This window comes from Taudactylus pleione, unplaced genomic scaffold, assembly GCF_031769625.1.
Source record: "Taudactylus pleione unplaced genomic scaffold, aTauple2 ptg000055l, whole genome shotgun sequence".
NCBI classification, from domain to species: domain Eukaryota; kingdom Metazoa; phylum Chordata; class Amphibia; order Anura; family Myobatrachidae; genus Taudactylus; species Taudactylus pleione.
The window spans coordinates 14031179-14057082 of record NW_028284457.1 but is presented as its reverse complement, the minus strand read 5'-3'; the positions used below and the strand labels follow the sequence as shown (position 1 = coordinate 14057082).

Here is a 25904-nt window from a genome sequence, read left to right as displayed (position 1 = left end):
TCCATTCCCGGCCCCTGCAGGGGCTGATTCTATCGGAATGGAACGGGTTACCTCACCGGATCCGCTCTCAGATGCTGGTGTTGTCCCCGGAGGTTCGGCAGTCTTTGGCTTGGTGGCTTCAGACAGCTCATCTGGTCGACGGGCGCCCCTTTTGGATCCCGGACTGGGTCCTGCTCACGACGGATGCTAGTCTCCTGGGTTGGGGGGCAGTGACCGACTCGTTGTAGCTTCAGGGTCATTGGTCTGCGGAAGAAGCACTTCTTCCCATCAACATTCTGAAACTGCGGGCAGTATACAGGGCCCTGCAGTCGTCCGGTCCCGCTCTTCACGGAAGGGCGGTTCAGGTGCAGTCCGACAACGCCACCACGGTGGCATATATCAACCACCAAGCAGGAACTCGCAGTCGGCCAGCGATGTCGGAGGTGTCTCACATCCTTGCTTGGGCGGAGTGTCACATTCCAGCGATCTCGGCAGTCTTCATTCCCGGAGTCCTCAATTGGGAGGCGGACTTCCTCAGCCGTCACAACGTGCATCCCGGGGGAATGGTCGCTTCACCCAGAGGTGTTTCAGCTACTCGTGGACAGGTGGGGGCTGCCGGAGCTGGACTTGATAGCCTCCCGTCACAATCACAAGTTGCCAGTTTACGGGTCAAGGACAAGAGACGCAGGCACCTGTTTGGTAGACGCACTGTCAGTGAAATGGACGTTTCACCTGGCATATCTGTTTCCTCCGATATCCCTACTTCCTCGGGTTCTGCGGAAATTCAAGCAGGACGGCGGCACGCTCGTGCTGGTAGCTCCAGCGTGGCCCAGATGTCCTTGGTACTCCGATCTAAGGTGCCTCTCCATCGACGCTCCGTACCTTCTTCCTCAGCGTCGGGACCTGTTGTCTCAAGGGCCCTGCCTTTACCCGGATCTAGGTCGGCTGTCTTTGACGGTGTGGCTCTTGAGACAGCCGTCTTGAGATCTAGGGGTTTCTCCAGTTCGGTCATTGGTACCATGCTTAGGGCACGCAAGCCTGCTTCCGCACGGATTTACCACAGGGTGTGGCGCACTTACTTTCAGTGGTGTGAATCCAAAAACTATGATCCTCAAGTGTTCCGGGTTTCTAGAATCTTGGAGTTCCTTCAATCGGGTTTGGACCTTGGCTTACGCCTTGCCTCTCTGAAGGTTCATGTGTCTGCTTTGTCCGTGTGGTTTCAACGACGGATTGCCACACTGCCAGATGTTCACACCTTTTTCCAGGGTGTGCTCAGGATCCAGCCTCCCTTCGTGCCTCCTGTGGGTCCTTGGGACTTGGCGGTGGTGCTACGGGTCTTTCAGGGTCCTCCTTTTGAGCCGCTTGAGTCGGTGGAACTCAAGTGGCTGACGTTTAAGACTGTTTTTCTCCTGGCGATTGCTTCTGCCAGGAGGATGTCTGAGTTGGGGGCGCTTTCCTGTCGCCCTCCTTTTCTGATTTTTCACCAGGACAGAGCGGTGCTCCGCACTCGTCCTGAGTTTTTGCCCAAAGTGGTCTCAAAATTCCACATTAATCAGGAACTAGTTGTGCCAGCTTTTCAGTCACCTGATCTTTCAGCTGGTGAGGCTTCCTTAGATGTAGTCCGGGCGCTCAGAATCTATGTGGACCGGACTGCTTCGGTTAGGAAGTCCATGGCTTCCAGTTTAACAATCACTGCATCAATTTTGGACACAATGCTTCCAATTGAGTGTTCCATCCGATCAACTCGTCTTACCAGGCTGCAGGGTGATTAAATAGACAATGCAGGTGCACACTCTGAGCACTAAGAACACTGATCGGCAAAACAATTATGATACACTCTACAATTAACAAGTCTTTGCCCTTTTCAACTTTATATTTGTATATATACACAGTACATGCTGGACTCAATCTATTCTTTGATATGAAATCTCTATCTATGTACACAGTATAACATGACAGAAGGAAAAATATGAGATATGGTAAGAACTTACCTTTGTTATCTCTGTTTCTACGAAGTCCATAGGGTCCACAGGGCGCCTGCCCTGACGCACCTGGCTTCAAATGGGCTGTGTGGCTGGTCACCGGTTTTTCCGTCTCCCATTTCTGTGAGTATGGTTTCTTGTGTGTTGCAGTCTTCCTTCTCTCTGTTTATTCTCCTCCTCCGGTCTTAGCTGCTTACCAACTGAGGTGCTGTGGCTCGGGGGCGGGGGGTATAGAGGAGGATGGACCCAAGTGCATCCTGGGAGCAGCTAAAGCTTCAACTGCGTGGTGCCCGTGGATCCAGATCCAGCTATACCCCAAGGTCAACCCTGTGGACCCTATGGACTTCGTAGAAACAGAGATAACAAAGGTAAGTTCTTACCATATCTCTTTGTTTTTTTTAAAACACGCATCGGGAGGTTTTTATTCTTGCACCTCCTGTGCATGCGTTTTTTTTTTCCCCTAAAATCGATGATTTTAGGCGAAATCACCCGAACTTGCTCTGACACCCCCCCCCCCCTCCCAAGGACTAATTTAGCAATTGGAAGTATCCAAATAGCTTAATTAGTCCTTAATTCCTTACCTCCTGCTGCGCTGTCTTCTTCATCCTGCGTCGGGAGCCGGCTCTTCTGCAGCAGCCGTGAGAATATCAGTGTGTGTGGTGTATGTGTGTGTGTGTGTGTGTGTGTCCCTCTGTCAGTATGCCCCCGCAGTGTTAATGTGGCCTCCTGTAATGGGTGCTGGGAGAACTACATCTCCCAGCAGCCCTTGCCCCTCCCACCAGCCCCTGGGACTCCTAGCAGCCCCCTCTCCAGTAAGGAGGGGAGGCCACTGGGAGCCGCAGCCAGGTAAGTGGTGATTTTGTTTTTGTTTTTTTAAATACGCAGCGCAAGGTTTCACAGCTGAAAACTCCCATGACCAGTATTATTGGATTTGAATACCGCATGTATCGGGAGCGTGCATACCTGCAGTATTTCTAAATTGGGTGCAAGGTTTTAACCTCGCGCCCAATTGAATATGTCCCATAGCTTAGCCACTACTTGTTGGAATGAGAAATTTATCTGATCATGAAGGGAAAAAACATCCATCAGAAATATATTTTAGATATCACTATACTGGTGCCCCACTAACTTAGCAGATTTTGGGGTAGGACTATAAGCATAAAATGTACTTTAGCGGACTATAAACTGAAGCATAAGGCAATAATGGCTGATACACAGGTGCTGCTGTAACCGGTGCCTTTACTATAAGTATACTACTGTCTTTACTGCAGACATAAGTATACTTCACAGCAGGCAGATTTTATATATCATTTATTTTTTATTCTACACCCTAACACGTATATACATGTGCCCGTCCTTACAATAAAAATATGGACAGGATGAAGATAGGCGGACTAATATGGAGGCACCCAAGTAGGTGCTATGGCGATATACGGTGATCGGTGTAAATGTACAGTATCATGCAAAGGAGGGGGGGAGAATTACTATTTATTGGTTATTAGCTTTCTCTAGCATTTTTGGTTTATTCTCTTCGACCCTTTACATTAACAGGCTAGTTGGCGACTCTCGTATGTATGGCAACTTTTTTTTAGGATCTAGTGTTCTGTAGATCTAATAGCAGTTTATGCTGAGCTTCCTAGCATTATCTGTGTGCATAGAAAGTGCCCATCTTGAGCACCGTGTACATGAAACAGAGAGAAGGAACGGACTATATTATTCGCTAAGCCATGGAGAGAGCTAAAGGGGAGAAAGATAAGTCCCAGCCAATCAGCTCCTGTAATTTTCCAAAAACAGCCTGTAAACTGACTGTTGTTAGGGGCTGATTGGCTGGGACTTATCTTTCTCCCCTTTATCTCTCTCCAAGGCGCTGTAAATAGACCCCTAAATTCCTACTGACTTGCCAATCCCTTTGGTTGTCACGAACAATCTAGGCCTATTTATTCCACAGGACCATCAGACATTTTATATACATAGATCGATCACCCCAACATACATTTAATGTACACTGCCAAATCTGTTAAAGAATTAATGCAAGATAATTCCAAATACAGTACACTTACAAGAATGCAGGGCTGTCTAAACTGCAATAAGAATCGGCTGTAGTACTGTTTCTGCAGAAAACCAGGCCGGGAAATTCATTCGCTTGAAGAGCCTGATATTAGAAATAAATGTAATAAGTCCATACATCAAGCAAATTATTGTTAACCATTTACTTCAATGTAAAAACAAAAAAGGAATTGAAGACAAATAAATATACCTACATTTATTATATATTTTTAGCTTTCTAAAGACTATGCATTTTCAATATATACTGGAGTGGTTCACTTAGTTTTAAGCAACTACTTCTTTCATTTAGATGGTGGCACGAAGTGTCCATCACGCCATGCAGAAAACATTACCATAATGCATACATACTAACAATACAATATTATCAAACAGATAGTACATAGGGGAAAAAAATACATATTTAAATGCTAACTGAGTGACTGTTAATGACAGTAGGGCGAACAGAAAGAATCAGTCACTAACTTAACGCAGGGTGAGACCCAAGAGAGTGGAGGGTCCTGCAAGTAACAGATAGATGTACAGATGAGGACAGACGGTATAAATTCAGGTGGCTTTAAATAACAAAGCGTTTTAAAGGGCACATTTTAAATCCTGCAGACTGGAGGAGAGTAGAACCGGTGGATAGTAAAAACAAGTGCGTTCAATGTATGCACTTCATTTCATATAGAGGTATACACCACAAGAACCTGCAGTCTATCCTCACCTTCCCACATCATGAATCTGCCACTGTGACAGCAAGCCCTGTCACCAACAATTACAGGTCACTGACCCCATTATCGCCACACATTCCCCGATCTAATCTGTGCTGGTGTGAGCATTCTGAGAATCTGGATGACCACAGGTTTTTCTATCCTATTTGTTTTCCTGTTCTCTTTAAAATTGGAAGGACATGAACGTGTAGCAGAAGAGCAGTGCAAACAAAAAGGTACTCTTAAAGTTAAACACAAGTTTATAAAACACCAAAAGAACGTACAAAAAAACTAGTGGGAGGGAAAAAGATCAATCAAGTTTTTTTAAATCACCAGTGGCGTAACTAAAAGGGAGTTGGGCAGGGTATGTGCCCTGGGCGCGGTGGGACCAGCAGCACGGTGGGGCGATGCCTGCCGGCGGTCCGCACTACCAGGGGCGGATTGGCCGTTGCCTACAGCAGGAAGATTCCCGGTGGGCCGATTGGTTTGTGTGACCGCTTGTCACCTCTAGCCCCGTTCCCTATAACGTCAGCCACCCAAAGCTTAAGCTAAAGATTATCTGTCCAACCAGCCAACTAGTTGATTGGTTGGAACGAAGATCTGGTAAGGTATGAAAGCAAATGACAATCAGCAATTTGCTCCCAAACGCCGGAAAATGGACAAAAACTGTTGATTGAACAAATTGTTTAGATCAAACATTTAACAAACTAGTCAGGGGGGGGGGAAGGGCCCCCCAGTCTTTGATCGCATATATGTATGAGTATATGTGTATGACAGTATATATGTGTGTGATTATATGTATGTGTACAACAGTACGTATGTAAGAGTATTTGTGTGTGACCAATTGTATAATATATATATATATAAAAAGTGTTGGCAATATAATTGGTAATAGTGCCTTGTGCCATCCTCTTTACCTCTCCTTGCAAGGAGAGGAATATTCAAACAGTAGGTATAGGCGGCAGTCACAAGTATTTGACTGCTTCTTCAACAAGTCGCAATGAGTGCCGCCTATACGTACTGTGTGTGTGTGATTATATATATATATATATATATATATATATATATATATATATACACACACACACAGTATAATATCTCTCTCTATGTATATATGAGTGGCTATGTGTAAAACAGTCTGTACGTATGGAAGGGTATGTGTGTGAGACTGTATATGTGTATAACAGTACATATGCAGTGTATGTGTGCATACCCCCATCCATCACGGCTGAGGTGCGACAGTCCTGTTTTTTGGGTGCTGTCACACCCGGGAGCTGGAGGAAAGTTAGGGAGGGCAGCCCAGCATCTAGGAAAGTGATGTGCATGCCCGCAGCGTGAAATGAATTGGGGACGTGCTATGTGGCCATGCCCCATTTTCATTAGCATGTCAAAGGCTTGCACACCCATTTACCAAAATGTTGCCCTCTAGGGCCCCCCTCGCCCTCTCTCCCCCTCTGCCTCCGCCTAGAGTCTCCCCTTCAGTCTGTGCAGGGATGCAGCAGCGCAATTCCCATTAGGAATGCAGGATGCCTGTTATGTTTTTTATTTCATTAGTTAAATTATTTACTCCCCCTTTTCATATGTACAGTATCAATCCTGGTAGTGCAGGCTTGCAGCAGTGTTTAGTAGTGACTGACACCATTAAAATAGTTAAGTCGCATTTTAGTATCATTGGCATACTGGTGCCGGGAACCTAGCTTCCATGTATGTATGCAGTGTCGACACTGCCCTATGTATTTCCTCTCTTCATATTAATAGGGGGACCCAAATCTGTATCTTACCTTTGGCCCTGTGGAGTCTTAATTCGGTTCGGTCACCACTTACTGCATCCGGTCTGTCAGTCTTTTTAAAAAAATGTCCTGCAGCATGCAGAGCTGCACTGGCTGATAGGAGGAGATGGATTTCTGTCTGGGGGAGAGGGGGGTTATTTAGGGGAGATGATGATCTATCTGGGGAGGGGGCTATTATGTGCTAGGGCAGGAGGATGGCACTGGAGAGATGCAGGGGATGGCTTTGGAGAGGCACAGGGGATAGCACTGTAGAAGCACATAGTGGGGATGGGCTGGAGGCACACAAATAGGACAGTAGGACCCATGGTACTATTAGAAGAAAAGACTGGGGGACAGTAATCTTCAGTAAAGCAATAATTCTAATGAAACCATATTACTAATACAAATGGTACCAAATGAGCAAATATATTTTATTAATATAAAATAGTTCGATAAGGGAAACTCACATTTTGTCCTATATAACTTTTGTTACTATATATTATCTGGTTGAACCTCTGTTGCATGATGATGACACTGGCTTTATTGTGACACAAATAGGCGGCTTCCAGGCCACGTGATCACCTGCATGAATAGTGAATACAGCCTGTCCAGGGAAGATCAATTTCTTCAGAGGATTCCCCGTTGCAAAGAAATCATATAGATAAGAAAAACTCATTCACTTACTTGCTGTGCTTATTCACTGAGAGGAACTGGGGGCATATCCATCAGCTCATGTAGCGGTGGGCATGCCCCCAGCATAACAAAAATGGGGGGAGTGGCTTGCGGGAATTTCACATAAGGCCACAACCCTTGCCACACCTACTTTTTCAGGCGCATAGGGCCACTTTCAGACTTTTTTCCAGGGCACTTTAAAATTCCCAATCCGCTCCTGCGCACTACACAGTAAAACAAACACACTGGCGCCGGGTAATACACTTGTACTACCCCATGGCGGTGTGTTTGTTTTAGCAGCCAATGAGAGTCAGATCAGACTCTCACTGGCTGCTGCACCCAGGGGTGGAGCTCACTAATGATCTCTGCCTTCCGGCTCCCACACTGTGTGAAGGAATGACATCTCTCCTATAGTGCCGGATGGGAGGACGGTGGAGCAGACAGCCCGCAGCGTGCGCAGGAGCGGGGATTCCAGTAAGTATAATTTTGTCTGTGTGTCTGCGTGTTATGTCTAAAAGGCACTACAACTGGGGTCACTATATAAGGGGCACTGTATATTGGGCTCTATATAAGAGGCACTATATATTGGCCACTACAGGGGGCACTATATATTGTACACTACTACTAAGGACATGGCATAATGGGCACAACAACAAAGGGCCCTGTATAAGGGGCAATAAGATCCATATGAAATGGAAAGGAATGCTCCCAGAGTGACAAGAAATGGTCTGTCATGTTGACACACCACAGTTTTCGGTGGCCAAGCCCCTTTTGGCATGTGGCCACACTCACTTTTTCGGTGCGTACACAGGGGGTGGGGGTGGGGGAGGCTCTATTTTTCATCTTGTCCTGGGCTCCATATACCCTACTTACGCCACTGTAAATCACACTCGTTGAACTACAAGATGGCACCATTCTGCTTCTCATCAACCCTTATTATTTAAAATACTGTTGTATTCATCTGGAGGACTCTTAAATCATATACTGTATTTGTCAGCACTATGTATGTCAGGAATCTAGTCAACGGCCAACTATAAGCCAAAAAGACATTGACATTGCCACACTAGTTTTAAATATAGCATGGCAACTTTCCTTGAATGAAACCTGAAAAAATATATAAAGAAGCACTATTATAAATCAGGAGAGGGAAACAAGTATCCCAGCACTGTGCAAATGTAAGATCAGTAAAGTGGAATTAAACCCTAAACAAGGAACATTACTTCTGACCTGCCTTGGGTGTTTTCTAGCTGCAATATGTAAACAGTAATGTAGGTTACAAAGTCTGTTACAGACTTAAGGGGCCTATCCACTAGGCGACCTGAAGGACTGAACGTCTAGCGTTCAGACCTTCAGGTCGCCGAGGTGCGGTGCCCGCACTGAACGGCGTTCACTAATGTGTGTGACTGAGTCTCTGAATTTGTATACAGTCTGCTAGTGCGTCCTAGTGGCATCATATTGGCAAGTTAAATGCCGTTTCGGTGAAAAAGATTAAATAAAGATGACCGGCACTAGCAGTGTCTCTTGGGTCCTAGTGCCAAGAGGGTGTTTTTAGTGTGACTGAAATGTATAAGGACACATCTGTAGACACAGATAAAATAGTCATAATGCTGTGATTCCAAAAATTTGTGTCCCACTGAAAGCTGCTGTGGAACCACACAGGCCAGCATGCCCTGCCACAGATTTGCTGTTAGGGTCTGCTCAAACTGTTGCAGGCCATGCTGTAATGTGTAGTCCCCACAGCAGCATACACTAAATGCCGCAGACACTAAACCCCTTCTTACTAGAATGTCGACATTTTAACTGTCTACATTTTGGTAGTCAACCTTATGATTTATATATTTTAACTGTTGACTTTTTGACCCTGTCCACATTATGAAAGTCGTCATTTTGGTGTCGACCTTTTGATTGTCTAAATTCTGACTACTCCCTTTCACAGGAATATGGCAAAGTTTAGTAACTTCTGACTACATTTTGTGTGTAAACTGAATTATAAAGACTAAAACAATTCCATTATGGATGCTTTTATAGTATATTCATATTATGTGCATTTCTCCATGTTGTGTTCACCACGGAGGAAACAAAAAAAACATGTCATTTTTTTCCTTAGGCCAAATGTTCCTCCTGGTTCAGATCATTTTTGGTTCATGAATTCTAAAAATTCTGTACATGTGTTTCTGCTGCACAAGAACCACTTCAGCACCAATGGTTTAAAGAAGAAAAAAATGAACAGCAAGGAGTACATTTCTTAGGGACCATCTCTTCATTTTGAAAACATTGTAAATAATGCTGGAACAGCAGATGTAACTTGTCAGTCTTTTCATGCAAGAGTATAGGACTTACAGTCAGGCCGTATCGGGGTATGCTGAAGTACTTCAGCCAGGATATCCAATCCATTATAGATGTCACATTCACAAGTAATCCAGAAAATATCTACAAAGGCACATACATTTTCACATTACCAATTGAATTAGTTTTAACCAATTAACTGGCTAATATTTAAAAAACAAAACGTTCCCAGAACTGTAAAAAAAAATTTTATTCCCAAATTACGTAAATAAGAGCCATTTAAACCCGATTCATTATCATTTTTAAACAAAACTGTTAAATCAAGTTTATATAGCTGTTACATAATGTGATAAAAAAAATATGGCCATTTTGGGGACATTTAAAAAAAATTTCTTTCTAGTTTAAAAACAAAAACAAACAGCTGGGTATAGACGGAGCGAGGGGCAGGTGTGTGCGTGTAGGTAGGGGGTGCTGCAGGGTCCCAATCACTGTGACTAGCAGTAATCGGGACATCGTAGAGAGGGAGCCGTGGGTGCAGGTGGCTGCGGGAAGATCATCTTTCAGTGTTGGATACTTGCGGTTAATTGACTTGGCTCCAGTCTGTATTAAAATAACTTTGTATAAATGTGTTTTTTGCTAAAGATGTGTTTTATGTTCCATCTTTTTTATGATGCTTTTCCATGTCCCCCACAACAGTCAGATGTGTCAGCCAGAGCCTATTTACAGGAGCTGCCTGTATGCCCATATACTACAGTCCAGGTGTACATAACAGTATACTCCTAGCAAGCAATGGTGATATAGAAGCTACACTCACAATCATAAAGACGAAGCATATAGTCATTAGAAGGTTGGCGACAGCAACTACATCTTGTCCAGCTGCTATAGCTAGAGCCATAGACGTGGCAGTGTAGGAGATCATCATCAAAGTGAACATCATGGTGAAGAAACTCCCTGCGGTGGGTTTAAAACCTAAAGAGGAGGAAAATAAAAATATATAGTGAAAAGACAGAGGATAAATATCCTAGGCACCCTGGCAGTGGAGAGGAAAGTGGAAACTATAGGCTCCCACAAACCCATGACCAGCACTTTATAAGGGAATGTAGATCTGCCCCATCAGAACAACTACGCTGTCAGCACCAAATGCTACAAGATATATCAGGTACAATGATGATCTGCCATTACAGTACATGTACTGGGTCCCTTTGCTTACCTACAAATATTGCTCTAATGCACACAAGACACATAGTGTACTGTATGTTTTGCAAATATACTTACCGATCATAAAATAGATAATAGAGGTAAAAATAATGCTCGGCAGTGTCCTCATGGGAAGCAGATCTCCCAGCAACTTGGAGACAAAGTAAGATGATAATCTGTAGTAACCACTAATGTACTCGTGTCTGAAGGAACAGAGAAAGGATGTAGATACTTATTAATAAATAACAGGTTTGGTTGTTATACGTTTACTTCTGTACGGAGTATTCCTATACATGTGAAGAAGTTTCTATACTAGCACACTTAAGTAAGAAATACCCATTAGCCATTTTGCACACAACTCTGTTTAGTGTTCAACCACAGCGGCCATATTAATTCCAGGGGTATTATTTATGAACTTTACTGTGATTCTCAGCTGTGTTTTAAAATTATAATTTTATTAAAGGAAAAACCCGGCATGTTGGGTTGGAAAATACATTGAGATGTTAAATTAAATGTGTAAGTCGGGTATTGAATAGGGCCTAGCTGAGCCAATAGCAACATACCAAAGTACCGCCAATACACTAATGGTTAGAGCGCACAACACACTTTCCATAAATGCATACTCACATGAATATTTTCTTCTCCACAATAAAGAGCTCTATGGCTGATACACTGCTGAAACATTGGTTTGTAGTTATAAAAAACAAAGCGCCAACTCTGTAAAGATATATGAAAAGTATGGTTATCAGACAAATGAAGCGCCTTGTTCCATCCCTACCTACGTACCATTTTGCAGGTTTGGAGCGGTATGCATACACAGGCCGGGTTAAATTAGCCCCTATAAACGATTATCGCATGTTAAATAGCAAAACAGGTGTTAAAAATAATTCACCCAATTAAATTAGCCGGCAAGTTAACGTGCGTTAATTCTGTATTGTTGTTAACACATCTTTTATAATGGGACCCCTTGAGCAGGTGCTTAGTTTTGCAAAACCCCTATTTTAAGGCAAAAATGTTGTGACTTGGTTCAGAACCACTGGGGCACCCCCCTTAATGAATAATTAGTCACAAATTATTTTTTAGTTAGTATAATTTGGCCAATAATGTGCCATGTAATTTTGGGGGTGAAAACCTGCAAAGTGCAGAATAATGGGGAAGGATATGGGACAGGTAAATTGGAATGCTGTATGGATGGGGCAGATAAATGGGAATGCTGTATGGATGGGGCAGATAAATGGGAGTGCTGTGTGGATGGGGCAGGTAAATGGGAGTGCTGTGTGGATGGGGCAGGTAAATGGGGTCGCTGTATGGATGGGACAGGTGTTTTAAACATTGCAGCTGCCAATGACAGGCGTTTATAAAATTTCTTTTTTCTTTTAAATTACTTACACCCATTTTTATGTACCCGTAATTTTTCTAGAGCATGTATTTTGCACAAAAATACTTGCTATCTATCATTTTTAAACTATTATTGAAAAAAAAGCTTATAACACCCATTTGGTAAATTTAAGAACCCCAAACCCTTCGATTTTGGCTACTAACAGACTTAGGGGCATATTCAATTAGCCGCGAAAAGTTGGCTAAGTTTCGCCTCCCAGACTTTCTGCCTACATCACATGCTTTTGGAGAAAAGTCCTTGAGCGCGCGACCGCTTTTCGCCCAATTCAATTCCAAAAGGACACAAAAACGGGACCCGGCGATACTCAAACAGGCGAAAAGTGCTGTCAGTTTTGGGGAAATCAGCCTGAGACCCCACAAAAGATGTACTGACATTGGGGATCACTATAGATACCCCCGAATAGCCCTGCTGAAGGTATTTGGGGTACTTAAATGATCTCTATAGCTGCTATTTAGCGTCTTTGCATAAATGGTGAAGAATAGCATTTTGCATTATTTTTTGATGAAAATAAGTAGTCCCAGCAAAATTGGGGTACATAAAAATGGGTGCTAGCATAGTTTACAGTTGTTAAAGTGAAGTTTTGTAAAACGTAAAACAATCCACCTGCCGCAAGTACCTGCAATTAAAAAAAACACCTGGGGCATACGTGGGGACCCCCCTGGAGTCTATTTTGCTAGTTTTTAACTTTGTCCCCCAACTTTGTTTTTTTTATTGCCCCCCAAAACGAAAGTACTTTTGTGGGGTGTTCTATAGTATTTTTTTTTTTTTGCCGCAGTTTACCTCTGGAGGAATGTTCAAAGGGTGCTGGGGGGTTTTGAGAAGTGTGCAAACTAAAACCGCAATCCTGCTCTTTTTTACGGCCCCTATTCATAGGCGAATCTTTTTTGCCGGGTTCATACCAATGACTTTCCACGTAGGCGAAAAGTCTTTGGAATTGAATACGGGGATATGTTTTCGCCTGGCGAAATGAAGTCACCGGCGAGAACTTTTTCGCCGAAAACGGCTTATCACAGCTAATTGAATATGCCCTTTATATTGTTAGCCAATATTATTTTACCTTTTTTGAGGGTACAGACTGATTTCCCCATTTTCACCTGTACTTAACACCTGTCACCTCTGCAACAATTAACGGGTGAATGCCCACAGACCACTTATCAAATTGAATTGCCCGATAAATGGGTGCACGCATACAGCTGATAAGTGTATTTAAAGGGCGATAGGCTTGTTGAACAAAAAAATGATGTGGACAATGGCGCAACCTTCTAAAATAACAGGACCAGTTAAGATCTATGATGTGATTTACAAGTTCACTGAAAAATGCAAGTTCACTAAAAATAAGGAAGAAATGTCCTTCTTCAGTTTTCAAACAACACCAAATCCAACTGGTAAATCCCTCGTAGGTCACATGTAAAAAAAAGAGAGAAAAATCGCAATATAGCGTAGTACAATTTAATCACATAAAAAAAATCACATATCAAAAAACATAAATCCTTCACCAACATGTGGGAAGCGTACCAGAGATGACAGTGTCTAATGCACACCTATTCACATATGAGTAAGTTATCCCAAAATTTCCAGAGAAGAACCTGGAATTGCAGCTCCTAGGTGTGTGTGTCGCCAAGGTGGAAGTCCTCTGGTACCGGATCCCTGTCACCAACGCGTTTCAACTCCTTGTTGGAGTCTTTTTCAAGGTGTGTTTGGTTGGTGCTCAAACAGTCTTTAAATACCCCTCACATGCCTCTGACTCATGGACAGAGGGGGAGAAGCTTAATGATTACCTCAATTATAACATTAAAAACATAATTTCCAAAATTTTAAATTAATTATGATGTGATATTTGCAGTAAATGGAAAATACATAATATAAAAGTGTTTCCCTCCTGGAACGCATATTCCTAACAGCAGGACGTCACTTCCTGTTTATTCTTTTCCGGAAATCATGTCCCGAAAAACATCATTAGTTACTTCTTAAAAATTATACTTAACATCGGAGTCTCTATATACTCGTCCATTGCCATGTATTTAGATGTATTTGTTTACATTGAAAGTGTAGCGCCTTGTTTATTCCGTCCATTGCCATGTTAGTTTGTAAATACCACTATTAAGGTTACTTAAGGAGTTCACTATTATCCCTATGTCATAATAGGGAGTAAGTGAGAACGACTTCCGGACATAAAAATGATGCGTTCCACGCTATCAGGTTTCTGATGTATCCCCGTGTCATGGGAAGAGGTCCGCGAGTGCGACTTCCGGACACGTGGTAATCATGCGTTCCACGCCTCTAGATCAGAAGTGTACCACATTCTTCCTGGTTAGATCTCCGTGTTAAATTAGGAGAAGTGTGAGCGCGATTCCCGCCTGTGAGGATTGCAGTAGCCGGTTAGTACAGTATATAGATGTTAAGTATAATTTTTAAGAAGTAACTAATGATGTTTCCCGGGACATGATTTCCGGAAAAGAATAAACAGGAAGTGACGTCCTGCTGTTAGGAATATGCGTTCCAGGAGGGAAACACTTTTATATTATGTATTTTCCATTTACTGTTGATAAATTAATTATGATGTAATATTTGAAATTTTGGAAATTATGTTTTTAATGTTATAATTGAGGTAATCATTAAGCTCCTCCCCCTCTGTCCACGAATCAGAGGCATGTGAGGGCTATTTAAAGACTGTTTGAGCACCAACCAAATACACCTTGAAAAAGACTCCAACAAGGAGTTGAAACGCGTTGGTGACAGGGATCCGGTACCAGAGGACTTCCACCTTGGCGACACACACACACCTAGGAGCTGCAATTCCAAGTTCTTCCCGGGAAATTTTAGGATTAACTTACTCATATGTGAATAGATGTGCATTAGACACCGCCATCTCTGGTAAACTTCCCACATGTTGGTGAAGGATTTATGATTTTTGATATGTGATTTTTTATGTGATTAAATTGTACTATGCTAGATTGCGATTTTTCTCTCTTTTTTACATGTGACCTACGAGGGATTTAACAGTTGGATTTGGTGTTGTTTGAAAACTGAAGAAGGACATTTCTTCCTTATTTTTAGTGAACTTGCATTTTCCAGTGAACTTGTAAATCACACCATAGATTTTAGCTGGTCCTGTTATTTTAGAAGGTTGCGCCATTGTCCACATCATTTTTTGGTTCTTACTGCCTTAGAGGTGTTGTATGACCACCTCAGTGGATTGAAGTGCAGCATCCATTTATTGAAGCTCAGGTTCATATTTGTTATTTTTACATTGTTACTGTGATAGGCTTGTTGAGTCAACACTCGTTAACTTAACGATTTATCATCTCTAATTTAATTCCCCCTCTAAATGAATATTTGCTATGATCAGTGTGTATTTGGTGTGAGACATTAATATAGGAGCATTTCTGGAACAGAGCCTGCTGTTTTGTTTTGAATATTATCATTATTATTCTGACACTAAAGTCCAATTCTTCCTTGGAGATCTCTTCTAATCTATTTATTAGACTGTCCAGCTTGTTCATCATCAATGCCCCGCCCACATGGAACACAAGCCTCATAATTTCCTCCCCAGATCCATCTTGATTGATGAATGGCAAACCCATGTCTTCCTCCCAAGTAGGATGCCACCAACTTAGATAATGGTGACCATTAACAGGTTTGACCTGCCAACAAGGCCTTATTACAGCCACACCCTGAAGTCAGCTAGGTGTGATAGAAGACTCCCCTGCTAAAGTCACCACTAATGCCAAACTTTACAAAAACTTTGTGTTTGCGCTTTATGTTCTAGGTATAGTGACCAACCTGTTTTGAATTCCATTCTGGTCTTCTTTCACACCAAAGAAAATGGCTCCCACAATAAGGGCAAGTATAAGACTAACCATTACCTGCACAGACAAGAAGAAAACACAATAGGTATTAAATGAACATATGAAATAAAAGCTGCAAGAACTTTATTATAATAAAGTCTAATGTCACATGATAAATCTACAAAGGGAAGACAGGTCACAAAGCACTGGAGAGCATTTTGCCCACATGTTACAAGATATACGACTCTTTTCGCTCACATATTCAGAGCAACATTCATACCTTTGTTAACTCTTTCTTCAAGGGCGGGAATGCTTCTGAGCTGAATGGAGACCCTACGCCCGAAGAAAGCATCCTGAGAGGCAAATTAATCAAAGGAATAAAACCTAAGAAAGGTGGGGACAGACGACCAGGTGGCCACCCTGCATAGCAGTTCAGCTGATGTGCAACTCCGGGTTGTCCACGAGGGACCCACAGAGCGAGTAGAATAAGCGCATACTGTACCGATACAGGAAGGCCAAACTGCGTGTAAGCCTGTGAGAGAGTCATGCGAATCCATCTGGCCAGAGTCTGTTTGTTAGCTGGCCATCCCTTCTTCCAGAATCCATATAGGACAAAGAGGGAGTCAGATATCCTGATAGAAGTAGTATGGTCCACGTAGATCTTTGAAGCACGGACCACATCCAAAAGAGGCCTCACCTGCCGAGAGGTCTAGTGATTAAAAGGCCGGAACCACAATTTCCTCATTTAGGTGGAAACGAGAGACCAACTTGGGAAGGAAGCCCAGGCTTGGTCTAAGAACCGTCCTGTCCCGATGAAAGATTAAAAAGGGGGAGCGACATGAAAGCGTCTCTAAATCCGATACCCTACGGGCAGATGTGATAGCCAGAAGATACAGACTATTCGCAGTGAGCCACTTGACATCCATTGATTCCAGGGGTTCGAATGGAGGTTCTTGAAGTGCTTAGAGCACCACTACCAAATCTCCTGGAGCCACAGGAGGGACATAGGGAAGCTGTATATGGAGAACACCTTGCAGGAAGGTGTAAACGTCTGGTAGAGGAGCCAGTCTGCGCTTGAACCAGATGGATAAAGCAGAGACCTGCACTTTCAGAGATGCTAGGCGGAGGCCTAGATCCAATCCAGCCTGAAGAAAGGCAAGAATTCTAGACACACCTTAAAAACTTGGGGGTCATAGTTTCTTGGAGCACACCATTGGATATACAGTATGTATGCCATATTCTGTGATAAATCCTGGCAGAGGTCAGTTTACGGTCCCTGAGCATGGTCTGGACCACAGAGCTGGAAAATTCATTAGCCGGTAAGAGGGATGTCTAAAGAGCCAAGCTGTTAAAGACAGATGGGCCATGTCTGGATGTAGACAAGGACCCTGAGACAACAGGTCTATCGTAGAGGAAGTTGAAGAGGAACATCTATGGATTCTGATGATTGGAGTACCAATGTCAACTGGGCCAAGCCGGAGCTATCAACAGGACAGTGCCCCCTTCCTGCTTGAACTTCCGAAGAACTCGAGGAAGCAGGTATATTGGGGGAAAGAGGTATGCCAAATGGAAAGTCCATTTCACTGACAATAGGTCCACGAAGGCTGCGCCGGGGTCCCTTGTCCTGGTTCCATATACTGGAAGTTTGTTGTTGTGTCTTGAGGCCATGAGATCCACATCCAGTAGACCCCATTTGTCCACCAGGACCTGAAAGACTTCTGGATTGAGAGACCACTCTCTTGCATGCACGTCGTGACGGCTAAGTAAATCTGTTTCCCAATTGAGAACTCCCGGGTTGAATACCGCGGAGAAGAGCGGGAGATGGCGTTCGGTCCATGTGAGAATGTGGGACACTTCTGCCATTGCTGCCCGACTCTGAGTGCCTCCTTGGTAATTGAGGTAGGCCACTGCCGTGGCGTTGTCCGACTGTACTTGTACCGGCCTGCCCTGAAGAATATCCTGAGCCAGAGTGAGAGCTCTGTAGATAGCTCGAAGTTCCAAGACATCAATTGGTAACTTTACCTCGACTAGGGTCCAGCGGCCCTGGAAGGAGTGCTGACCGTTAACTGCGCCCCACCCTCGGAGGCTTGTGTCAGTGGTGAGGAGAGCCCAATCCGGGATCCAAAAGGGGTGACCCATGTCTAAATGGAATGTCTGTAGCCTCCAGGCTAGGGAAAGGCAAACCTCCGGGGAGAGGCCCATCGTCTGGGATCGAAGTAAATGGGGTAGGCCGTTCCACCTGGAGAGAATCAGGTGTTATAGGGGCCTGGAATGAAACTGAGCGAACTCCACCATGTCGAAGATGAACACCATTGATCCCAGCAACTGTATTGCAGCGAGAATTGACACGCGGCAACTGCGGAGCAGTCTGCGCTCTCAGTGTTGTATTACGGAGATCTTGTCTGTTCAAAAGATTCTCTGAACCTGAGAGTCCAAGAGGGCCCCTAAATATACAATTCTTAGAGAAGGTGTCAGGGAAGACTTTTTTCAGTTGATCACTCACCCAGCATTTGTTGGAAGGGAATTGTTACCTGCAGATGGCAGTGAAAAATCTCTGGGGAGCTGCCAACAGCAAGAGGTCGTCTAAGTACGGGAGTAGTCTGATCCCTTGGCAATGAAGGGAGGCCGCCATAACTGCCATGATTTTGGAAAAGACCCGAGGGGCCGTTGAGAGGTCAAAACGGTAGGGCCTGAAATTGGTAATGCTGCTGTAGGATAGCAAACCAGAGATATTGTTGATGAGAAGGCGCTATAGGTACATGTAGGTAAGCGTCCTGAATGTCCAGAGACACCATGAAATCCCCAGGCTCCATAGCTAGGATAATAGAGCAGAGAGTTTCCATCTGGTCACCCTGATAAACTTTTTCAGAGATCTGAGGTTGAGGATAGGCAGATGAGACCGTTGGGGTTCTGAACCAGGAAAATGGTAGAATAATAGCTCTTGCCTCGTTGTGAGGAGGGGACCATAATTATTATTGCTGAATTCAGTAAGGACTGAATGGCTTTTTGGAGCTGCAGGGCCCTGCTTGAATGCGATGGAGGCCCTGTGCAAAAGAATTGCTGGGGGGGGGGAGGGGTCACCTTGGGAAGGATAGAGCATATCCGTGGGAGACAACTTCTCTTACCCAGGCATCTGATGTGGTCTGATGCCAAAACTGGGAGAATTTAAGAAGTCGGCCTCCCACCCTGGGAGCCCCCAGGAAGAGGTCCGGCTTTCCTCAGACTTGGCAGGTGGACATCTAGTAGCCCAGGCTTGTTTGGCCTTAGGCTTGGAGGCCTTGGCTGATGCCTGCTGCCATAGAAAGGACTGATCCTCAGCTTTTCCTTGAGGGCGAAATGACTGAAAGGAAGACATCTGAGGCTTGTATTATATGTAGAGGGCAGGAACGCCGTCTTGGAAGCTGCCAAAGTAGTCACAATTTTATCTAATTCTGGACCAAATAGGATATCTACAGAATAAGGAAGGGACTCCAGAGCTCTTTTTGAACCTGAATATGCTTTCCAGGAACGGAGCCAAACAATATGGCGAGCCACTACTGAAGTGACAGATATCCTGGAGGCCAAGAGAGTCGTATCCATAGCTGCTTCTCCCAAGTAGGAGGCTGCATCTCTAATGTGAGATATGTAGGATAGTTGTTCCCTTGAAGCATCATGGGGGAATGTCTCTTTTGGGCCTCTGCCCAACTCTCAATGACTTTTGCCACCCGGGCCGTAGCCCTAGCAGGACGAGTCATAGCTCCTGTAAGAGATTATATGGATTTGTGACAAGCTTCTATACGCCTATCTGTAGTCTCCATCCAGGAGGTTGCAGTATGGATGGGTAAGGTGGCATTCTTAACCAGACGTGTTACATGAGAATCCACTGCTGGGGGAACTTCCCATTTAGTGCAATCAGTAGCTGGAAGAGGGTAAAAGGAACTTAAACGTTTTGGAATTTAAAACCTTTTACCGGGCACATTCCATGCTTCACTCATGTGATCTGATAGCTGATAAGAGTGAGGGAACACTGGTAAAACTTCCTTTTGATGTTTCAAAAGTGGTCGTTTTTTCTTCGGATCGGGTTCTTCCTCTTCTATTTGTAGAATAGATTCTACAGCTCTCACAAGAGCAGGTTTATTTAATTTAGAGGGTGGCTCCTCGGAGTCAGAGTGAGAGGTCTGCGTCTTCTGTCTCCCCAGATGATATATCAGAATCAGATAACTGGGTGGACTGGGAAGAGAACACAGCACGTTTAGTAGGTTTAGTGGGTAAAGGCTTTTCCTATTGCAGCATTTGCTGAAAAACTCTAGGGGTATTAGCCAAACTCTGTACTGAGGTAGAGAGTACGTAAACCCATGGAGGAGGCACAGGATTTGCAGGGAGAACAGGGGTGGGGGGGGCCTACCACGGGGACTGCTAAGTGATCTGCAATCTTTGTCAGTACCTGAGAAAAGGCAGCCCAGGGTGGGTCCTGAGGAGGAGACACCGGGGCTGAGGGGCCTGAGTCTGCAGTCTGGGGAGCTTGCTAGCTAGTCCCCCCAAGAGTCCAGCCAGGAGTAGCCGGAGTTTGGTGTCACAGCGACGCAGAGATGTGAAGGAGCAGAAGGGCAGAGGTCCAAGGGAAAGTCTTTTTCTGCTGCTCAGTTTAAAATACTAGAAATAAAAAAAGAAATCATAAAAATAAGCTTGGGCTGCTTGAAGAAGCCTCACTGTTAAAAATGGTGACCCAGCTCCTGCCGAACACCAACGAAACAGAGTTGCCCTCAGTCTGTGGGCAGGGTGTAGGGGGAAAGACTGGAGCATCCTGGGATTGAAAAGCTTTGCTGTTGGTGTCCGGTCCTCCAAGGTCCCATCTACACCCCATTGTCTCCCTGTGGAGCCCTATGGACTTTTATTGTATTAGATCAGCAAAAAATCTATATACGCTCCCTAACTCTTTTATAATCTCAATGAGGCACAAAGACAGACAGACATTACACTGTCTCAGCACTGAAAGCCAAGTAAAGGTAGACTAGTTATAACAGAACTTAGAAAAGTAGCAAAAACTATACTGTAATAAATGCAAATATTAAAGCTTGGTAGTGGACAACAATGGCTAAGTTCACAATGCCTAGACAGTAGTTTTAATTAAGCAAATAAATACAAACATTGTAAGTACTAGTTACATTTAAATTATGATTGTACTCTGTATGCAGATGATACTCAAAACTACGTATCCTCCCTATATGATGTGTGTACCCAGCGACGGTTCAACACGATGTACCGATACATAGTGCGCGCTGTTCACACTGCATGACCTGGTACAGGACAGCACAATGTATCATTACATGCTGCATGTTACAGCATGGCGTCGTTCATTGCAGTGTCCCATCTGCTGAGCAGAACAACAGATGAGGCGATGCGATGAGCAACCGATCGGGCATATACACTATGCAATCTGTATGAGATATCATTCCAATCCACGTCAGAACGATATATCATATAGTGTATTAATAATAATTTACACCGGCCAAAAGTAGATACCAACCTTTATAGCTCTATCACTATTGATAGCAAGAAAATGAACCCTACCCCTCAATCTCGCTGCCTAGGTGTCATCCTTGACTTTGAACTGTCCTTTATTCCCCACATTCAATCTGTTTCTAAATCCTGTTGCTGTACATACATGTAAAAAACATATCCAGAATACACCCTTATCTTACACAAGACACTGCAAAATCTTTCATTCATGCACTCATCTCCCGCATTGATTATTGCAATAGTCTCCATCTGGTCTTCCCCAAATAAGACTTTCACCAAGACAATCCATTTTGAATGGAGCTGCGAGGCTGATCTTCCACACTAAACGTTCAGTCTGTTGCTCCGTCCTGTCAGTCCCTTCATTGGTTACCTGTAATCTACTGAATTTACACATAAGGCTAATAACCAAACTACACCAACATACATCTCTTTGCTTACCTCACCATATCTTCCAGCTTGACACCTCTCCTCAAGACCTACTGTAGGTCTCACATCTACACCCACTACCTGCTTCTATTCACGATTACAGAACTTTGTTTGGCTGCACGCTCTCTGTGGAATGCCCTCCTATGCACAACAAGACTTCAGACAAGCTTTCAAATTCCAGAACTACTCACGTAAACTCCATAAGCTATTCTACGCAATTACATCCCCTCTATACAGTCCACACATAACTTATTTTCTCTTTCTACACTCGCATATACCACTGACCATGGGTGTAGCTATAGTGGATACAGGGGGCGCCACTGCTACGGGGCCCAGAGACTTAGGGGGCCCGGACCATGGTCATATAGTTATCTACCAAGTTCCCAAAATTGCCTGCTTAGAAACTGGGTCTATCCCCTTGCCCAGGCCTGAAAAGGAGGACTTGTCAGTGGTGATCTCTGTCTCTCACTGATCCATCTCCCACACTCCTGTTGCACACTCACAGACACAGCTGAGCTAATCAGTAAGTCAGAGAGTAGGCTTCACCTTGTTCACAGCCTTTGTGAAGCTGGGGGAATTAAGCTCCAAGATTAGGACTATCCTAGAAAGGGACAGTGTGCCTAAATTAAGATCTCAACCCAAAGTGGAATTTCCTGCATTATCAAGTATCTTCTCAGGTAGGAGCTGGTTGGTCCCCCTCCCCTGTGTGACAATGTGTACTGGAGGCACTGTGTGGCATAATATGTATTGGCAGCTCTACAATGTGGCATATTGTGAACTCGGGGGAATATAATGTGGCATAATATGAACTGGTGGCACTGTGTGGTATAATATGAACGAGAACACTATGGGTCATACAATTAACTAGGGCAATATTACTGTATGGTGCTTACAATGAAACAGGGCTATATGGCATAATATGAACTGGTGGCACTGTGTGGTATAATATGAACGAGAACACTATGGGTCATACAATTAACTAGGGCAATATTACTGTATGGTGCATATAATGAAATAGGGCAATATTATGGGACATAAAATGAACAACCATTGTGGAGAGAGATGTCCCTCTAAAAGCATTTGGGATGGGCCCCTTCAAAAGGTTGCTATGGGGCCCACAAAGTTCTAGCTACACCCTTGCCACTGACCCTAGGCCAACATTGCTGTGTGACTAGATGATACAATCCCCCAACAACCTCTGCAATCTGGATAGACCAATACTGGCTGGATCAACACTTATCCTTGTGTATCAATGCATATTTCCCTATAGATAATAAGCTTGCGAGCAGGGCCCCATTACCTCCAATATTTGAAAACATTACTATACATAGCTTAAAAAAAGCTTAAAACACTTAAAATATAGCTCACAGCATAGCACTGTCTGGATGTGATCAAGTGGCAATGATACAAAGGAACCAGGGAGGAGATTAGGAGATTACATTAAATGCTTTGACCTTTTCTGACAACTGTATTGTACAAAGGTGGGTAAAATATTTGAAAATTATTATCAGGCTGATCGTTTAAGTGGAAGCTGTAAAGATGTATTAGCTCTTAATTCCCTAATCGTTGGGGATAAGTGGGACTGTATTACTAAGAACCCGCCAAAAAGATCAAGGGGCACAGATGAATTGGCCATTAAGCTAGTTGTGGTGGAAAACAAGGATCATATCAGAACCAATTTCAGTGGGATAAGATGAAATGGTGTTAATGAACTGTGTACCACGCATAGAAAGCGTTGGAAATCCAGCACTAATGAGTTGTCGGAAACATTAAAGAGAGCAGAGTGCACACATTACAAAACGAGTCAAGACAATTAGCGCCAATTACGTGGGAGCTAATTCTTGTCACAAGGGTGAAAGTGTTCAGGGCAGTTTTTTGGATGCCAGATAGTAATCGATGCATTAAAGGCAATTTGGGAACTTTGATATTAAACAGATGTCGGTTTAAGTGTTAGCATCAGAGTAACCTTTTTTGTGCTTATAGTTAAATACAACTCAGCTCTGTAACTTTAATGCAAAGAATACTTAAACCTATCTTATATTAACTTCTACGTTGGGGAACCTATTTCTCAATAGAGGACAAACCCCACATTCTGCACTATAGACTACATTATTTGTAGATAATAATAAAAACTTTGGGCGGGATGTACTAAGCATCGTATACGCGATGAGGTACATACCACCTCTTATCGGGTACATGCCGTGGTTGATTACTGCGGTATATACTTAAAAGTTAGATTTAAATCATAAAGAACAGCTCTCCCGATAAGAGCTGTCCTTTGCGATACCCCCAGCTAGAGAGATTTCCGAGTTTAACACCCAGAAGTCCCTGGGCCACGGGGGGAGATGGGAGGGAGGGTGTCCCGATAAGAAGCCCATAGGCTTCCATTGGGTAACGCCACCTGAAGATGGCGTTACCCGTCAGCACAAAGCACCTGAATGCATCGCATTCCGGTGCCTAGTACATATGGAAATTGCAGTAAAACCCCTGAAAACGCCATTTTTGGGGGTCTTACCGCATTTTTAACTTTAGTACATCCCGCCCTTTATAACAAGCAAGGGACTTTAGTAACACACTAACAACAAGGAATAAAAGGTTGCAAGGGAGACCTTTGTGTTGACAAGTTAAGAAGCAACCACTTTGACAGTAAGGAGAAGGAGCATGTTATAGGATAGAAGTTACTATTAATAAGGAAGCGGCTGCATATGACTGTAACCAGGTTGCTGATTACCACTTGAAGTAATGGTTAACGTGGACACCTTGATACATGCACCATGTGAATATAATTCAATGAATAGAAAAACAAAATGGACAATTGTGCCCTAGCCCTATAAAAGTAAAATCCAAAATCTATGCAAAGTAAGTAAAACTTTCCAAAAAAACTTATATATGGAGACTATTCAATGTTAACCTTTATAGAATGCTCTAAATGACAACTCTGAAAGATTAATATGGAAACACTATAGCAATGCATTAAAAGTTCTCTCTGCACGGTATGTGTTATAGCTGCATGTAGAATATCCATAAGAAGGATAAATTAAAAAAAGTTTCCAGTGTGAGAGTTGAAAATGTGGTCAATTACCATTATGGGGGAGATTTATCATATCTTGGAGAGCGATAAATTGTAGAAAGTACCAACCAATCAGTTCCTGACTAATTTTTTCAAACACAGCCTGTAAAATATCAGTTAGGAACTGATTGGTTGGTACTTTATCTCTCGACACTTTATCTTTCTCCAAGATTTGATAAATCTCCCCCTATATGTTTATGCGGGGATGGGTATGAAATGCTGGCGGTCGGGATGCCGCTGGTCAGAATACTGACAGCAGCATCCCGACAGTGGTAGGTAAGTATAGTACAACTAACCCTAACCCTCCTTCCTCGGTGCCTAAACCTAACCTACCTCCTAGTGCCTAAACCTCCCCCTCCCCACACCCTAACTCTCCTTCACTAGTGCCTAACCCTACCCTAACCCCCGATACTTATCTTCGGGATGCCAGTGGTCGGGATACTGGTGCCAGGATCCAGACGTGTCAGGATTCCGGCACCGGTATTTAGACCGTTGGCATCCCTCATGCCTGGAAGCTGACTACAACCCGTTTATGCGGTATGAAAAGCTGGTGTGGAACATATACAATAGGCCGGCCCACATCTAGAAGCTGAGAGTTGTAGTTCTCCACAGAGAAAGTCCACCAGCTGCCTAAACATTCACACTGGTGCAAGCACACGTCTTTCATTGGTGGTGAGCAGGGGAAATGCTACAGTAAGTTACACTCTTTATAGAAGCACAAATTAAAACATAGAAGCTTACAATAATGTATATTCATTTTACTGTAAAATAGTGTAAAATTTACTAAAGCATTTGCAAAATAATAAGTAGGAAAAGGAAGTAAAATGATTGCTAATTACTGCTTACATATAGTATTGCATATGGCAAGAAAAACAGGTTTAAATGGGGGATACAGCTGAATCTAAAAAATGCACATGGACCACTAATGGCGAACATGTATGGTATATTTATTTTGTTTTCTCTCCAATAAGTTCATGCGCGCAGTGCATTAAAGTGTACAGTTTGGAAACGACTGTATCTGACAATATAAATGATAGCATTAGTGCACAATAGTTAACTATTTAGTGCCTACTCTTCAGCA

General features: G+C 43.5%; 1 protein-coding gene across 4 annotated transcripts in view; it reads right to left on the bottom strand.

The window, feature by feature from the left end:
* The window catches only part of ABCG2 (ATP binding cassette subfamily G member 2 (JR blood group)), a 220922-nt gene that overhangs the window by 5245 nt on the left and 189773 nt on the right, over window positions 1–25904 (bottom strand). For all 4 annotated transcript variants that reach the window (XM_088464448.1, XM_088464450.1, XM_088464449.1 and 1 more), the window contains 6 exons: window positions 15824–15906; window positions 11269–11358; window positions 10720–10844; window positions 10259–10413; window positions 9499–9588; window positions 4022–4113 (listed from right to left, as the gene is read on the bottom strand). In XM_088464448.1, coding sequence (XP_088320574.1) covers window positions 4022–4113; window positions 9499–9588; window positions 10259–10413; window positions 10720–10844; window positions 11269–11358; window positions 15824–15906 — 635 coding nt within the window. The remainder of the gene's footprint in view (window positions 1–4021; window positions 4114–9498; window positions 9589–10258; window positions 10414–10719; window positions 10845–11268; window positions 11359–15823; window positions 15907–25904) is intronic.